This window comes from Pleurodeles waltl, chromosome 4_1 (genome assembly GCF_031143425.1).
Source record: "Pleurodeles waltl isolate 20211129_DDA chromosome 4_1, aPleWal1.hap1.20221129, whole genome shotgun sequence".
NCBI classification, from domain to species: Eukaryota; Metazoa; Chordata; class Amphibia; order Caudata; family Salamandridae; genus Pleurodeles; species Pleurodeles waltl.
The window spans coordinates 975,477,275-975,495,845 of NC_090442.1; the positions used below are offsets into that span (position 1 = coordinate 975,477,275).

The 18,571-nt window shown below is 41.6% G+C and overlaps 1 protein-coding gene across 1 annotated transcript in view; it reads left to right on the top strand.

Moving 5' to 3' along the window:
* LOC138288295 (serine racemase-like) overlaps positions 1–16,798 on the top strand; it is a 40,061-nt gene extending 23,263 nt beyond the window's left edge. The window contains exons 4-7 of the mRNA XM_069229733.1: positions 3,509–3,639; positions 8,789–8,934; positions 14,244–14,333; positions 14,447–16,798. Of these exons, the coding sequence (XP_069085834.1) occupies positions 3,509–3,639; positions 8,789–8,934; positions 14,244–14,333; positions 14,447–14,688 (609 nt within the window). The 3' untranslated portion in view covers positions 14,689–16,798. The remainder of the gene's footprint in view (positions 1–3,508; positions 3,640–8,788; positions 8,935–14,243; positions 14,334–14,446) is intronic.
* Positions 16,799–18,571: the final 1,773 nt, after the last annotated feature.

Consider the following 18,571-nt stretch of genomic DNA (forward strand, 5'->3'; position numbering starts at 1 on the left):
TTGCGTGGCAGAAAAAGACGCATCACAGACCCCACAAGAGAAGGAACGACACACAGCCTCCCTTGTGAGGAAGGAGTTGACGCATTGCTGCCTTTTCCAATGCACACTCACCCGTGTGGCTTAACTTTTGACGCTAACCAGGTACTTTGTGCAGAAATCATCATTTCCATTGTTTTTTATGGAGTAAGACTCTTCTTCTTTTGAAAATTCGTATTTTAACTTGTGTATGTTGGATTTGTGCCATTTTGGTCTTGTTTGATTTAGATAAATATTACCTATTTTTCTAAACTGGTGTGGTGTCCATTTTGCAGTGTTTTCACTGTATTACTGTGTGTGTTGGTACAAATACTTTACACATTGCTTCTGAGATAAGCCAGACTGCTTGTGCCAAGATACTAAGGGGGTAAGCAGGGGTTATCTAAGTGAGTACCTCCATTGCCCTGACTAGAGTGAGGGTCCTTGTTAGGACAGGGGGTAACCTGACTGCCAGCCAAAGAGCCCATTTCTAACAAGGATGCACTGACCCACCCCCACCAAGGTGGCATGCTTCAATATCAGATTGTGCTACATGCTGGGTGGACAATGCAGGCCCCTCAGTGGTGACTACAGTTAGCGTTAAAAGCACAATTTTTATTTGTGGGCTTTATCTGTGGCAAGATTAAAAACCTATGTAGATCAGTAGAAGATAAGTTATTCCTTGGTCCAGTTAGTGGTCTACGTGTTTCACTCCTCTCTGCCCAAATGGCTCAGTGGCATTTCCTTAGGGCCTAATGATAGAACCCTACCCTCCCTTATCTAAAGGTTAATGTAGTTTTAGGTGTCTCTACCAAATTCTATCCTATCTCTGTATGTGAAGGAAATATCAGATTTGTCCCTAGATGAGGGAATTCAAGAGTTAAAAATGAAGAAGTGAGGAAGAGCAAGACAAAACTCAAATATAGTTACATATACAAGCAGGCATTACAATATATGGCTACAAGAGAGCTTTAGGTGACATCCGCCTCAGTTTTCTGAGAAAAACACACACTCACAGGCGGATTATTTTCATTCCCCCTCCTCATTGTATTGCAGTTTAGTTCCATTAGAATCGAACCAAGGCAACATGTGACTTTTTAGCAGTCTTTATTGCCCTGCATTACCTACACCACAAGTCCCAATCCTCCAATCTGGACCCTAGGAGTACCTATGCCTTGATGACTGGATCTGAGAAGAGCAAATAGAGAAATGGATTTCGAGTAGCTTTGTTGGTTTTAGTGACATTTGATTACATCATGCCATATGAATAAAGTGTACACTACTGCCGTTCCTATCTGATCTAAAGAGAGTTGTTGATGTAAAAATAGTTCATTACATTTTTGTGAAATACTGTCCTCAAGAAATATCAAAACGAAAATACTCTTATTTCAAACTAAATTTCTAAAATGTTATATTTTACTCTCCGTTTCTAAACTACGAATTAAAATAGACCTATAACAGATTCTTACTTGGATACCTGTGTCATTTCTATCTCTCAATTTATTTTGAGAAATAAAGGTTGGTGGGTGAAATGTGTGAATTGGTCCAGTCACTGGTTACAACCGTGGGTCAGATGTGCAAAATAATGTCTCCAATATGGTTTCCCCTTGCATGTAGCATTCTATTCCAATTGGAGAAAAGTGTTTACTTGTGGCAAAAATTACATCTTTTCTCACCTCATTTTCATTATATATGCTCCTAAGCTCCTCCTAACATATATTTGTGGTAAACTTGATTGTGACAGTTGCACGTTCAAACTGTTTATACCTTTAAAAACTGAGCTCTACTGTAAATATTTTTAGGCGCTATTTTGCCTACCTTCAAACTACCAGTTGCAGTATTACATTTTCAAACCTGATTTTTAATTTCCATGGATTGCTTACACCTTTTAAAAGTTGGCAAAGGTCTCTCTTTGGGATTTGCTTTTATTGCGGTATTCTGGTACTGTTCTTGCAATAGAAGGTTGGTATGAAATACATTTATTTTATATAAGGATAACAAGAAAACAATCAGCCCCTAATTTACATACGACCAAAGGGGCATTACATGGAGTTCCCACTTACTCTGAAGAGTTTGTTTGGACTATACTGAAATTAGTTCCAGTGAATAACTTCAAACAGCTGTCCTCTAAAGATTCAGTAAGCTTACGTCCACATTAGTCTCATAAACTTTAATTACATGTGGTACAACACCTACTGTTTTCTGGTTGGTTATGGAGTGTTGTGACGACAGACAGTCACAAATTTAAGATTATTAGTAGGTATTTGGGACCCACCACAAAGTGTGTAAGGCAAAAGAGCTGGTGATAAGTTACTAATGATTAGTTGCTGTTTGTTTAAAATCAACAATTAAGAAATGCAATTTAAGTTACTTGAGTCACTATGGGGGTCATTCCAATATTGGCGGGCGGCAGAAACCGCCAATTGGCCGCTCCGCGGTCAAAAGACCGCGGAGGCCATTCAGACTTTCCCGCTGGGCCGGCGGGTGCCCGCCAAGGGAGCGCCCGCCGGCCCAGCGGGAAAGGCCCTGCAACACAGAAGCCGGCTCCGAATGGAGCCGGTGGTGTTGCAGGGGTGCGACGGGTGCAGTTGCACCCGTCGCGATTTTCACTGTCTGCTATGCAGACAGTGAAAATCATGCTGGGGCCCTGTTAGGGGGCCCCTGCACTGCCCATGCCAGTGGCATGGGCAGTGCAGGGGCCCCCAGGGGCCCCATGACACCCGTTCCCGCCATCCTGTTTCTGGCGGTGAAAACCGCCAGAAACAGGCTGGCGGGAAGGGGGTCGGAATCCCCATGGCGGCGCTGCTTGCAGCGCCGCCATGGAGGATTCTCCCAGCCGGGGCTAATCCGGCGGGAAACCGCCGGACCCGGCTGGGCGACCGCGGCTTTAAAGCCACGGTCGGAATTCCACATGAAGCACCGCCAGCCTGTTGGCGGTGCTTCCGTGGACAGCCACCCTGGCGGTCAATGACCGCCAGGATTGGAATGAGGCCCTATGTTTTCTGGTTTGAGTTAGAGGCATGATTCACCGAGTATTCAGTGTAACTAGGAGCTTATGGAGCTTATGGTCTTGCAGTTACAAGATCATTAGTGGGACTAGGCTCTTGTAGCATCTATCATGCACTGGCACATTGCATAGTCTGTTTTGCCAACAGATTAAGGGGGTTATTACAACTTTGGAGGAGGTGTTAATCCGTTCCAAAAGTGAAGGTAAAGTGACGGATATACCACCAGCCGTATTACGAGTTCCATAATGGACTCGTAATACGGCTGGTGGTATATCCATCACTTTACCGTCACTTTTGGGACGGATTAACACCTCCTCCAAAGTTGTAATAACCCCCTAAATTCCTTGACTCAATTCATGTGATTTCCATTATCCAAAAATGAATGTTTTAAACAGTAAATTTTAAATCAAAGGTTTTCATGAAAAAGGTGAAAACATGAGTGGTGAATGTTGAATTCAGAACAGTGATTAATGTTATTGTTGTAGGGTTATGGCGTGGATGTAGAAATGCTGCCTTCCGAATGTGTGAAAGTAGAACTGGATCGATGCATCAGAGAACACAATATGACGTATTTGCATTCCTTTGATGATCTAGACTCGATTGCCGGTTATGGAAGGTAAGTGGGTGTTGCTTCTAGAGAAGCATACTTTTCTTAGATATGATTCCTGTTTAGCAGTTTCTTTATGAGCCATGGTCCTACATGTACAGATTGATGATGCCTTTTTCTGCATATTACATCCTATGTTTCACAGGAGGGTGTGAATGAGCTGATTAGAGAGCACCATCATGGGATGGTAATGGTGTGGGATTGTGTATTTAGAAAAGCGAACTTCAAAACCTCAGAAGGAGTAAAGAGGAAAGATAAGGACAGCGGCTCGTCCTCCTTCAAAACCGTACATATAAACCGAACAGGAGCCGTGCCCTAGGATGCAATGTTAACACTCTCAAAACGGGGACCTAGAACCTGTTGAATTTCCTGTGCAAAACCTTTACCCACCATGGTTAACCCTTGGTGGCATGCTTCATCATATGTTCCATTGCCGATCGAGGAGTGCTGCAACCGCCCAATTACGTGGGATCACTTATTATTTAATGACTATGATGATATGTGAATAGGAGTAGGGGTTCATAAAAATTTTAAAAATACCTGCCCCCTAGGAGAACCATAGTTTTAATACCTATTCTAGTGGTGGTATGATTAAAAGTGGGGTGGTTGGAAAATAGAAGGTGTAATATGTACCTGCCTTTCCAAAAGATGGTCTACATGTTTCAAGCCCACCCCTATGCTTTTCATCAGTACCAGGAGAGACTCCCAAGCGCCACTCCTTACAAATGTGCCAATACACCCAAGGTGTTAATGGAAAAATTATATTGCACCTACTTATAGCCGAGTTTATTGTAATACCCGTAGTACACAAAAGAAGAGTTAACCTGCTCATGGCAGAGTCATTGACATCTTGCACATAAATACTGTGCCTCTTGTTTATAATTCTCACCCTCAAAAAGTCCACTTCACTCATGATACAAACAATGTGATAGCACTCAATGATGGCAGCATAACCACACAACACAGAACAACGCATAACATATACATAATGTGGACACATGCATAATTTATAGATATGTGTATCCTGGATCCTCCAGTGGAGGGGGCTTATAGTCACACTTTGTAATGGGGAACAATAAGATTATGGGCTGGCACGATTGCCAAAAAGCGTGTTCCCATCACACGCTGCTAAAAACGTACAGTTGGTACTTACCACTCCAAATCTCAGCTCACCCCTATATACATATTGTTCTCCAGCCCAGGGTGCAAATGTTAGCGTGTGTACCAGAGGCAATACCTTTTAAAGGACAGTGAGAAGCACATGCTGTGAGCGGCACTGCCTGGGTCCTCGCAGCCACGCGTTAAGTCTAGATCGATGTTTCCCCAAAATGGCGGTGTCTATTTGGAACACAGGGTGTCTTCCCCGCAGGGCTCCGAGTACTCTACTACATTGCCTGTTAGAAAATGGCCTATGTTTACAAATGGAGTGAAAATGTGCCACACTTGAATAATTGGTGTAGAAATCACAGCGCCTACTGTATCCAAATAGGTAACAAGATGAGCAATGCAGGCACAAGGGTCCCCAAGAGTGCCTTTGAATGGTGGAGCATAAGATGCTGTTGCAGAGGCCATTTTAGACTCATAATGGTATATATATATATATATATATACGGAGCCCTCACCATAAATAATGTAAACTGGGGTCCCTCTATGTAAACAATAGCTGGGCGGCATATGAGTTCAGAAAGCTCATGAACACTACACAGTATGTAGGCCCTCATAAATGCAAAGATACCTCTGTGTGGAGGTTAACAGTGTGACTAACTAAAGTTATATGGTGGTCGTCATGTCTTTTACGGATTTACCTGGCCCCAAGGACTGTCATCATTCAACCCTTTGACATTTGTTTTCATTTTGTAAATCCAACGTTATTCCTTGTTGAACAATCTTGATTCATAGTTAGAGTTGTCTTTCAGCATTCCAAAATGACCCACCTATAATCCTGAACTGTGCTCTAAAAAATGAGCTGACATTTTCTAGTGGACCTTCCGCATCTGAGGTTGCTGCGATGTCCACTTATTCTTGTCTTGATCTTTCAGGTGGTAATGCCTATGTGGTGAAGATTGCATGGGTATGGTATCAGATATACCACCCATTTTGTATTGCAATTGATGAAATCCGTTAGGTCCAATGTAGTGTTGTTATTGAAGGTCACGGTTGTTGTGACCTTAGTAAGATGGCACACACAACAACCACTGCAAGGATGATGACCCACCACTGGTGACTGTGTAGCCTGTCTGTCTAGACAAAACTTTCCTGTCTGCTGTCCCATGAGGAAAAGTATAATCTAATGTGGTTTATTGTTTCCTTTTCAGTTTATATTATTACACCAGTGTATTTTAAGAGTGAGTTACCATAGTTAGATGATTTTCCCAAATTATTTTTGTCTTTTCTTTTGTTTTGTCCACATTTGTTAGTCTGTCCCCACACATGCAAGTCCAAATTCGTATAATAATAAAGATGGCCCAGCCCTGAAAACCGATTGCTATTAACTGAATTTTGATGATTTACTGATGTCACCATCATCTGCTTTGAACTCTGACTCTAATGTGCATATTATAGTTATGTTAATTTGTGTTATTCTATTGGAGTGTCTGATAGCATTGATGTTTAGTAGGTTTAAGCTCTTTAGATGTTTTGGACAGCCAGTGATTTTCATGTATGTTTATAATTTAGTTTTGCGCACCATATATGTTACATTGATTTTGGGATTGTAATAAAGCTTTGAAACTTTATTCAGTTTAGAGTTTGATTTTGTGTTTAAATTGGTCATGGTGCCTAGAATTATTTACGGTTATTCATGTTATTAATTTTTGTTGAATGAATCTGATTACCACACTCCTCACTGAGTCCAGATCCAATTGACTTCTAGTAGGTGTGATAAGGTATGGTGTCTCACCAGAGCGCTTGTGAGTTCTGAATCCGAGGTGCTCAAGCACTGACAATCTGAGCCACTCTTCAGGTGGAGTGTGGCTATTGCAGGTGTAACCGCATACATGGTTGGGGAAGAAAGGTGGCTGGAAAAAAGGGGATTAGTACAGAGGAGCATATGCTTTTGATTCTGCTTTGTTTTCCTGAATATTTTTTCCCTTTTTGTCTTCTTTTATGAAACATTCTACAGGGTATATGTCAGGTCAGTACTTATGAGACAGATTTTTCTGCTATGTGTATGAATATATTCACTAACTAGGATTAACTAAAACCACTGAGAGAGCACTACAATTGAGCCCAACATGCACGTTGCCGGTTATGAGAGTTAATCTTGTATGAGGAAAACAGATGACTTACCTGCATATATCTTAATTTTCTTTGAGGAACCGGCGGTGTGTGCTTCAGGGCTGGAACATGACATAGAAGTGAGAAGGGGAAATGAATTTACCGAAAGTCTGTTTGTTTCACATGACTTTATAAGACTCAACAAATAGAAAGAGATAGTATCCACCTGAGCTGGTTCTGATTCCTTGTTGACGCCTGACTATAACATGGATGTTTAGTTTGGCAGAGAAGGAACTCTCCCTGCCAAACTCTAAATCAGCCCCCTTTTCATTCCAGATAGAATTTTAGACTTCCATCATCATCGAGCAAGTGCACCCCCACCCTCCAAGCTCCAAGCTGAATCATTAATTTTAAAAAATTGACATCTGATCCAGGCACAGCTCTTCTGCAAGGGTGAAGGAGTGTCGCCCCCTGCCAGCAGCAGCAGCTGCAAACCTTTTACTATAAAACAATATTAAAAAAGTTTACTATTGTTTTATAGTAAAAGGGGTGGGTCTACAGCTATGACGGGGATAAAGGGGGAGTGCACTCCACTCCCCCTTAGTGTGCATGTATGTTTGGCCGGCTCCCTCTGGCCGGCCAAACATACATGTGCACTAGGCTCTCGCCAATCTGGCACTGTGTTGCCGGGTTGGAGAGAGCAGGCAGAGATTTTCACATTTCTCGAAGCTCCCTGGCTGGGCGCTTCATGACAGCATTGTTCGGATTGGCTGCAGGGCAAGATGGGAGCCTGTGCCTGCAGCAGAAAAGCTGCGCGGTGGGGGGGGGGGGGGGGGCAGTGGGGAATCAGGTGAGTGTCGTTTTTTTTGGTTTCATTTTAATTAATTCCCCCCTGCATGCGTCGCACCGCCTCTTCAAAGTGCCGCAAATCGCTCCTGATCTGAGCTGTGCACAGAATAACAGTATTCTCCATTAAAACAGTAAAACATTGACGTCTGATTCTGTGGGAAACACTTGAATGGCCCATGCCAGTGCTATAAATGTGTACTTTTAGAATGGCTATCACTGCGGTCATCAGCGGGAGTGGCAGAAATACGTACACCTTGTCTACATGAAGTTATATGAGGGGCTCCAGGGGCTTTGAAGGATAAAAAATGGAATGGAAATAGGCATGGTAATAGTAAAATATTGCCCCCCCATCTGTGACTCTGAAGTGCACTTCTTTTTAGAAAATGTGCACGTAATCATTGCTACATTCGGTGTAATGGGGTGGGTGGTAGGACAATGTGAATGACAGCTGAACAGACCAATAAATGAAGAGGATTGACCCATAAACTATCTGTGTATACCTGTGTAGTTTGATTTCAATATTTTATTTAAGATTTTTTTTCGATTACATGAGGCTGACGAAACAGTTAAAGCTGTTACTAGACCATCCATTAAAACACAGGAACACTGGCATCACTTTCTGCTTCTCCTCCACTAAAACCAAGTCCTCTTAAATTCTGAAAATCCCTGAAACTCACCTGTGCCACTTATTCTGCGACTTCTAAAGGTTCTGTAACTTTTCCTGCATGTTCCCCTCTACTTATATTTGCCTGTTTTGCCTGTAAATACAAGTTCAGTAAATAAAATAAACCAGGGTATTGTGGTTGGTAAAGGAAACTAGGACCAGACGTGCAGGACAATCCAAAGGCGAATAATTCCTCTACAGAATTCAATACAGCAATTTATTAAAGCAGTGTCTGTCCTTACTGGTTATTGTAATTCACAGGGAAGTGACCAGGAAGAAGGGCTAACAACTTCCGAAGTGCAATTTTGAGTTTGCTTGGCTCTGTACTTGCTTGCCAAAGTATTTGGCAAACAAGAACAATAAACCCTACATTGTAAGCTACGTAAAGTAACTTAGTAATGTACATTAACTCTTGGTTTTCTCATTCAGTTTAGCGTTTGAAATATTGGAGGAGGTTCCCAACCCAGATGTGATTGTTGTTTGCTGCGGTGGAGGTGGATTGCTTTCTGGTATTGCATCTGCTGCCAAACTTTTGTCCCCTTCAACAAAAGTGTATGGTGTGGAGCCAGAAGGAGGTAAGTTGCTTCCACATATCAACAGACAGGCACATAAAGCAGGTAACATTATCATGAAAACTGATGAAGTAAATAGACCAGGCCACGTCCTTCAGGACACTCTCTTTTCCTCCTTGTTCCAACAATGTAGTGCTCCGCTCTCCCTTGCCTCTTTCTCAAAGATGACACCTGTGCTCCAATCAAGACCATTCATATTGTTACAGAATTTGCCTTCACGACCATGTAAGTGTGCATAATGGTGAAAACGGAATGGCAAAAAGAGAAATATCAGACCTGCCCGATAAAGATAACGTTCTGGTAGCGGAATATGTACTCCTTTATATCTAGGTTGTCAGAAAAGCTCAGTTGAATTTGGAAACAGTGCGGAATAATGCCATCTCTATAAGTGAGAGTTTAGGTGTGGCTGAGTGGCAGACAGAAAGATACTGACCATTTAGAAACATCATTCCTTTTGGGAAGACTTGACTTTCGCATGAGTCCTGCCGGTTCGACTGTAGAAAGTGAAGGTGGAGCCAACAACGCAAAAGAATGATTCAAATCAACTTAACTGGGCAGACATTTCAATTAGATATTCATAAATACAATGAGTTTGAAGTGACCGCCTGCTCACCACAGCATCCTTTGTCAGTTGCCATGTATTTGAAACTATTGTTATAATCAGGTGTGAAATTTTATACAGCGCACGTCCACCAGTTACTTGGCTCCATAATGTTTTTACTTGCAGGTGGATGGCCAACGGGGATCAATTTGGGGGTTGTCCCTGGGCAGACCGCACCCCAATATGGTGATGGTGGGTTGTGCTGGATTTAGGCCTTGTGTTGTACGGGGTCCACTTGTACTTTCCTATGTATTAGTTGAGAGTGTATGTGGATGTGTGGGGTGTAGGGACCTGATCGCATTGCAGAGAGTTTTTAAATTATTATTATTTTTGAACCTATAGAGTGCATGACTGCCCAGACAGTCTTTAACTTCTTACAGAAGGTCTTAAGAGAGGTTTGTGTTCTTAATCTGAGAGGCAGCGCGTTCCACACTTTGGACCTAGGTAGTTAAAAACACCCTCCTGCCTGACCAACTTCACCCGGCGACACCAAGACCCAAGCCTCATGAGTGCAGGAGGTTGTTAGGGACATACTGAGACACAAGACTTTCAAGATAAGTCATAACTTTGTACATAAAGCACGTTGCTTTAAAGTTGACACACTGCTCAATAGTCAGCTGGTGAAACTTGCACAAGTAGGTTGCGACCAGGAAGTGCTGAGGAACATAACACAGGAGACTGGCAGTGCGTCCTGCACTGTCTGTAGTCTTTTCAGTGGTGCCTTCTTTATAAAACTAATTTTCGTAGTCCAAATATGATATAATGAGAGCTTGCACTTCAGCCCTTTCAGCAGGGACCTTAAGAAGCCTAAGGATTTTTTGCAAGACTCAAAGGAGCCCAAAATATCTTCTGAACATCCTATTAATCTGAGAATCCATCATAAGATTGCTATCAAGGCAAAAACTCAGGTCTATAACCATCTGTGTAGGTGTGGGAACTGGACCTAATTCCTCAGGCCGACCTGACAAACCCCAGAGCCGGTTATCCATAACGAGGGCTTCTGATTTCGTTCCCATTTATTTTCAACCAATTATTTTTCATCCATTAAGAAGCATAAGATAAGCAAGGCCTTACATAAATACTGATACTTTCCTCTGGAGTAAACGAGGAGAAAACAATTTGAGTGTCATCAGCAGAAGAGAAGAAAGTTATGCCAAAAGCCTGCACTGTGCCCGCCAGTGGGAGGACATAGGTGTTAAAAAGTATGGGTCTCAAGGAAGAACCCTGACACTAAACCCAGACACCAAACAGCATTTGGCAAACAGACGAAGAAGTGGAATTAGAAATGATCTGCAAAGTACAACCCTGCAAAATAGAGCAAAACCATTGCTAGATCATGTTCCCAATGCCACTATCAGTGAACCTTCTGAGAAGTATGGAATGAGAAAACATATCAAATGCTGCACTTAAATCCAAAAGAATCAGCGTGGCATTCTCTCCAGCAGCAAGAGTTGCTCTAAAATGTTATTTTACCCCTAAAAGAGCTGGCATAGTGCTATGGCCCAGACGGAAGCCAGATTGAGAACCATAAAGATTATTTGATTCAAAATTAGAAGCTACTTGAGAGTTAATCTGCTTTCAAGCATTTTTGTTCAGACCAGAAGTGAAATAGGATAAAAAGTTTCAGACTTTGTCATGTCTAAAGACAGCATTTTTGCCACCAGAACAACCGCGACATCCTTCCAGGAGGCAGGAACAGCAGCTTGTGACATAAACATGTTAAAAAGATCAATTCGAATAGGAGAGTTAGTTCACTGCCATATTTTAATGTCCACAAAGGCACAGGATCAGGCAGTGATCCAGATTTAATGGAATTCAAAAGAGACTCAAAGCTTTGAGAGTTCGACAGATTAAATGATGACCTGATCGACTCCCATCCCCTTCTGTCAACAGTGAGTGACACTTCTTCCTCAAGAACATCAAAAGAGGCAGAGATATTAGCTACCTTATTAAAAAAGAAATTAAAGTTTGTTGCATCAGTCTCGGGAAAGAGGTACGCGCGATGCCAGACATGCTGGATCTGTCAAGGATTTACCTATAAGGAACAAATCCTTGGAGGAATTGTTGGCATCAAAATAGGCTGCACGGGCACCATGATAGAGTTTCAAGGCTTCCACATACCTTATTTTCTCACTGATATTATACTGTTTCTGCCAGTAGTGTTTCAGGCGTTTGCTAGCTTATTTTTTTTTAAGTTTGATGTTCTTTAGAGAACGAAGGTGCAGGTAGACACCCGTTGATCAACTTGCATCACTCAACTGTCAATCGAGCCATCCAATCTTGGAATATTGTTCAAGAGGAGTTTACAGAAGGCAGTGGGATTAAACGAAAGTCTAATTTGTATGTCCATAGCCTTATTCAAAATGTCTGTAATTGAAGCAGCTCCATACCAAAATAGCTAAGTGATCTGTCCAAGGCAAGGAAATGGGTGGTTCAACCTTGAGCTTAGGCAAATTGGAAAAAATGAGGTCAAGCTGTTGCCAGCTGAATGTGTAGGATATTTAGCTTATTGGGATAGCCGAAGAACGTTTAGATAGCCCATTAAGTGAGAGGTCGTACGGCAGTCCTGATCATCAAAATGAATATTAAGATCGCCAAGTATGTTGGAATTGACAAACCTTAAAATAAACAAATTAATGGCATCCACAAATAGTGATCTCCAGAATTCCAGAACAATGTCAGTCTGCTGAGGTGGTAATCATAAAGTAAGATCCTGCTATAAGGTTTCATGGCAAAGAGGTGCTAGCTTCTACAGAGGTGTTATTTTTCCAGGTTACTGGCAAACCGAGCACTTTAAACAACAATTACTAGTCTGATAAGATCTTAATTATGCATTCATTAATAGATCTCCCGCATTTTGACAGAGAAAATACATTTTGTTTTTTCTCGACGCTTCGCCATATTGAACCCTCTCTATACCTCTCAGTATTACCAGAGACTGCTGGACAAACATCAATCACTTCTGGAAGGAAAGGGAAAAGCGTAGAGTTTATGGCTGGTTAGAGAGCTGATCACGGCAACATGTGAAGACCCTAGGACCTTGCAAATTAGCAGGAGTAGAGGAGGTAGAAGTGATGAGAAAGATCCACGTTACACGAGCAATTCAAAAAATTACATCAGTTTTGGGTCTAGTTTGGGGGTGTCCAATGTAGGGTCAAGATGAGCAGATCATGTCAGATTTGCAGGACTACCCCACACGCTACGTTTACGTACAATGAATATAAATGGCAATGTTTTACACTTGTGATCCTGAAAGTGTGGCATGGATTTTGCTCTCATCTACTTGCATTGGACACCACTGGCCTAATGTAAGGTGTAAGGCGGTCTCATGCACAAATCAATTCAGTTCGATTTTCAAAAGTAATAGAAATCTTTGGCGGATTCAAAATATGTGTCAATTTTACTAATTTCAATTTAGGATTCACTAAAGTTACCCTCCTTTTTAATGCATGGGTTATTTGCTTTATTAATGTAATAATAACAATAACAACAACATTAACTACAATAAAAATAAGTAATAGAAGTGTGTTGAAGATTTTTCATTCTCAGTCCTATTGATCAGATAATATTTGATCAAGCTTTCATTGTCAATACAAAAATGCTTATATTAGCAAATATATACTACCGTCAAAGCAGTTGTATTCTGCCTACATTTAGAACTTCTTTGGGGCGCATCTGCATTATCAACAATTGCAGCAATCTGAGAAATGAACCTTGTACAACATGGAAAGCGCTCGCACACAGATACGAAGGAACATGAATAATGCATCTAAAGGATGGATTAGAGGTTGGGGAGAATGGTATCCCAAATGCCCCAACAGTCCTGCACGTCAGATTACTAGAACACAAGACCTAATTTTCTCTAGCAGAAATGCACCTGGTAAATCTAGTGCTGTCCTGTCAGGAGCTGCAGGCACAAGCACTGCGTGCCCCCTGGCCAAAACCCTCCTACAGCACAGGAGGGCATAAACACACTCCGCTGACACTCAAAGCCTACTTCTGCCCCTCAATGATCCCCTAACTCCCAGTGGAGAAGGGCCTGTTTTTTACACCAGGATCATCAGGCTCCACATTACAGACCCTTTTCAGGAGCAGTGCTTCAGAAATGCATGGTGCAATTTTGCATTTAGTGGCTGGAATCGATGATTCCAGACTGGCTAATTTATGCATCCTGTCACTCAAAATCGAAGTCTAAAAATGCGGACGGGATGCGTTAAACAGCAAATGTCGCCCAAGCCGTTAAATGATGAGGCCAATTTATTTTTGTTTTCTGAAGATCAAATGAGTTAATATGTTCTCTGTGATATCATGGTGTTTATTGTTTTCACTTGAAAATAAGTATCACTGTGTGGTAAGCGATTTTAATTATGAATGCTGTTGTCTCACTGATAACTTGATTCATGGGGGTGAAATATATCTACTTGTGAAAGTAAGTTGTGAGGTAATTACTTCCAGATTGAACGAAGATCTCCTACAGTAGTTAAGTAATTAAACTTAATAACTGGTAAAACTAACTAGATTCTTTTGTTTACCTATATAGTAATGTAATTGCTTTCTTTAAACACATATCCTGATCGGATATAAATTAACAGAAAATAAAACCCTAGGATAACACCATTGTGTATGTGTTCCCTGACTTTGGATTCTTCATATTCAAGTTAATTACTTCTCCGTACTAACACCATGAATTTTACTATTTTCGTTTCGACAGCTTGCACCATGTTTAGAAGTTTAATTGATGGGAAACCTGCATCCATGGATGCAAAAAGCATTGCAGCCGGACTAGCCCCACCATTTGCAGGTAAGATTGGTTGCATCACCAAAATCACTTGACTAACACATATTCAACACTAGCCCTGCAGTTGCACTGCTCTCACTATCTGCTGGCATAACCTGTTCCTATGTTTTTCCTAGGCAACATCGCATTTACAATCTGCAAGGAACTTGTGGAGGGGGTGATTCTGGTCTCTGATGAGGACATAGTAGAGGCGATGTCAGTTCTGTACCGGGCAGGATTGGTTGTTGAGCCGTCTGGGTCAGCAGCATTTGCTGCAGTGTTAAAAAATAAAATGCCTGACATTAGTGCGAAAACAGTGATAGTTGTATTATCGGGAGGCAATATTTCACCGGAAGAACTCAGTAATGTTTTTATTTAAATTCATATTTTTTGCCCATTTAAACATCCAAAATGTGTTAACTCATTAAATTGTTAGGTACGCTTCTAAGAAATTGTATGATTTTACATACAGATAGTAGTGTCCCAACAAGCACTCCCCAAACCAATAGATCTGGCTTGAATGTGCTAACCCATGTGTACACACAGACATGCACAAATGTGTTTGCACACATTGCATCGACACGTGCTTTTACAGCATGCTACAGTCAGAGCTATTGGTTTGTCAATACTAGAGGAAATGTGCCAACAAAAATTGGCTGCTTTATAGAAAGCATGTTGGAGATGAGGAAGTAAACGTGACAGTGTGATGACTGAGAATACTTTTCACATGTAAAGTAGTTCCTCTTGCATTATAGTGGACACGCTTGTTTGCGGGCAGAATCATGCACCAATCACCCAATAGCATGAAAAGTCGATTCCATGTCTGTTTTAAAAAGCTGGTAGAGTTAGGTCTAACAGACAGTTGCGCTGCCTCGTCAGACCTAAAAAGGCATTATAACTCAAATATTCACCTTGTAGTTCATGCCATTTTATGCAAATATATCAGTTGCTTTTTCCTTGGTTAATATACAGTGCCGTAACTAAGTGTAACCTAGTTTGCCAAATGGTTTTGCCATATTTATGAATGTGTTTCAGTGCTTACTACCCCTGATGAGGTTTCGCTATTAAAACTAGCAGTTCTTCGTATATGCAGAGGCGATCAACGGTTAGTCCACGAGAGTGGGAGCCTAACAAGTATTTATCAACATGAGATACATTTACATACAATCGAGAAGGCACTCATTAGTATGTTTATTGGCTTGCTTAAAATCTTGGATCCTGCAGGTGGCTGATGTGCACTAAAATTGGAAACCTCAAACCAGATAAATGTGCAATAAAATATGGGCTAAACTGGAGTTTAAAGAGATTTACGGATAAAATATGAATTTTGCCAATTTACAAACTCAAAACGTGTATAAAATGAGTATTAAAATTAAAAATGCAAACAATGAGCAATGTAAACCACTTCCAAGGAGAGACAATTTTCAGTCAAGACATAACTAATAGAGGAAAACTTTCACCTCACCTCATCACTTTGATTAAATATGTCCGAACATAAGATCTGTAAAATAAAAATTATGTTCTTTCAGACAGCACAGTGACACGTCAGCTTCTTGCCATTTCTTAGTGATTTGATCTCTGGGTGTGTAAAGGCAATGTTGGAATAGGTCCTTGGTGACATTTAAATCTTAATATTGCCTATGGTGAATGGAGGTTGGTGGGTTGTGGCAGAGGAATAGCTGATTCCTTGCCTGTTGATGTAATGGTGAGATCAGTGATTCTCCTGCTCTTTGGTAGGGCTGCTAGAAGAACAGAGAGACTATATGCCAGTGGTCAATCTATGACGGCAGGTGGCACTCGTATTAGGCATTCCACTGACTCTATGTCATGCAATACCCATCAGCAGTAGATAAATTGGCTCAGTAGTTATTCTTCTGAAGTTTAACATGAGGAGATTTGACTTGGTCTCTGCTGCACGGATATTGTGTTACAGAATCTGAAGACCTATGCTCCAAGATCCCCGCCTCCGTGCCCTGCCTACATAGTAGCGGCTTTGCATGAGTGCTTGTCAACCAAAGATTGATGGATAGCTTAGTGGAGGCCAGCTGCTGCATCATGCATAGGGATCCGAACGTATTCGTTCACTTCGTTGGCACAAAATGGAGTGCTTGAAGGACGGCATTTGTATGCTTCCCACCAGTGAGAAGGCACATACGTACTCTGGTTGCTTAATACAAATGTAAAGAAACCTGTGAGATTACTTATGAGTAGGCTTTATGTTTTACACTGTTAGATAGATTCCCCACACATCTGCTCTCTTAGTATATTCTTAGAATATAGGTTGCGTTGGAAAAACATTGCACATTTCTTTTTACTTTCGTATCACCTCTGTTTTTTCTAACATTTTCTTAGATATGTCAATATACATCATCACTCATGTCAGGCCAGTTATCTGAGGCATATGTGAATCAAGGGCAGTTAGGCAATCATTGTAACAAGTATTGCCATTGTCCTTTAAAATAAAGCAATCTGATACTGCTGTCATCTCACTGAATTTTCGAGAACGTCCTATTTAACTTTCGGGGGAAGCATGAGTCGAACAGCGAAGGATTATTCTTTTAGGGTGGTGTGGGGGTAGAATGCTCAGTTTAGGGCGACCATGCATCACTTTCACAACTATAATGTTCATTCTTTGAAGAAAAGTAAACAAGAGTTATTTACATTTAGGTATCATGGTTTGTCTTGTGGCACATTCGTCATCTTGGGATCATCTCACAGCTCTCTTGCCTTTGCTGCCTGTGCTGATAGAGACTGCTTTTCATTTTCCCCTGCAGTTCATTTGCAGATGCATTGCAGTCTCAGGCGGCAGAGATGTACTGATGTCAGCTGGAGGCTCCAGAAACCTGAAGCCATGCTGCATCCTCACATAAGGGACTCTAGTCTAGAAAATGGCTAAGGACATAGGGCCTGATTTAGATTTTGACAGATGGGCTACTCCTCCACAACAGTGACAGATAGTCTGTCTGCCAAAATATAAATTCCATAGGATATAGTGGGATTTATATTGCGCGGACGGGCCATCCGTCACCTTTCCAGCAAAATCTAAATCAGGCCCATAGTCTTTTATTTGGCATTGCAGTTGCATGCAAGCGCTTCTGGTGGGGAACACAGGGTTGCTTGGGCCGGGTAAGACCTTTTGTGCACTCATGTTATATCTGCACTTAGAGAAGGAGGCTGGCATCAATGAAGACCACCACACATGCTTGCCAACATGCAATTCTTTATTTGGGTCTTCTCAGTTTGGAATGTGACTGGAAAATGAGGGTTAGTTACTGAATCTGTCGTCCAGTGTGTGCCCATTGTGATTGCCCCTTCCTACCTCTGCCCAGGCCATTGCGTCCTTGCACACTCCCTTGGAAGTGGCCAGTTCCTGAGGGGTCAGGGGATCTCTTGCCCCCAGGGTCCTATCTCACTACTGATCTGCAACTTCCTTCACCAGTTATTGGCCTTTGTCACAAATGATATAAACCTGAAGGAGAGGCTATAGCCATCTTAAAAAAATACAATTTGTTTAAAAAATTTCAATTGTCTAATGTCTCCTCCTCTTCCTCCCAGGGGGAGCATGGACTAAAAGTGATATTATGTAATATTAGGTTGGCAGTTGCTTATGTACATCAAATAGCCAACTTATTTGAGCAGCGTGAGTTGGACACGTTATGCAGGACTGTGTCGTGATTGTCTGAATATAGTGTTACCTTAATGGACAAATTAGTACACGTGACTTTAAAGTCACTTCTCAGATCGATTGAACCATCAACAGTGGTGGTGTGGTAGTTATTACCCATGCCTCCCTTTCAATTACAATTGAGCCTTTTCACCTAGCTGATGCATGACTGTCTCACGTACTCCTGCAAAGTCAAAAAACCCTTTATGCTTTTCATAATAATGTATTGGCCTTCCCATGCTACTACTTCAAAACTTCTCAACCTAGCTGAAACAAGCTTGTGAATCCTATGAAAGGGCTATTACTCTTTTGAAGACCTTAATCTTTGGCTCAACAAGCCTTTGATGCCAACCATGCAATTTAAAGAAAGTTTACAGATTTTTAACTTTTAGTAGCTAAGCTCTGAAATCAGCCATTCACCCAGACTGCTGCTAGATCCTGTCTTCTCTCCTTACGATGTGGTTTGGGTATGTGGGCCTATCAACCAAATCACTTACACTGACAGTTACTGTAAAGAATCGATGCTGAGAACAATGCGCCCCTGAATCTATCGCCACTGAGCTGTCTGTCTCAAACCTTTATTCAGGCCTCTCTTTTG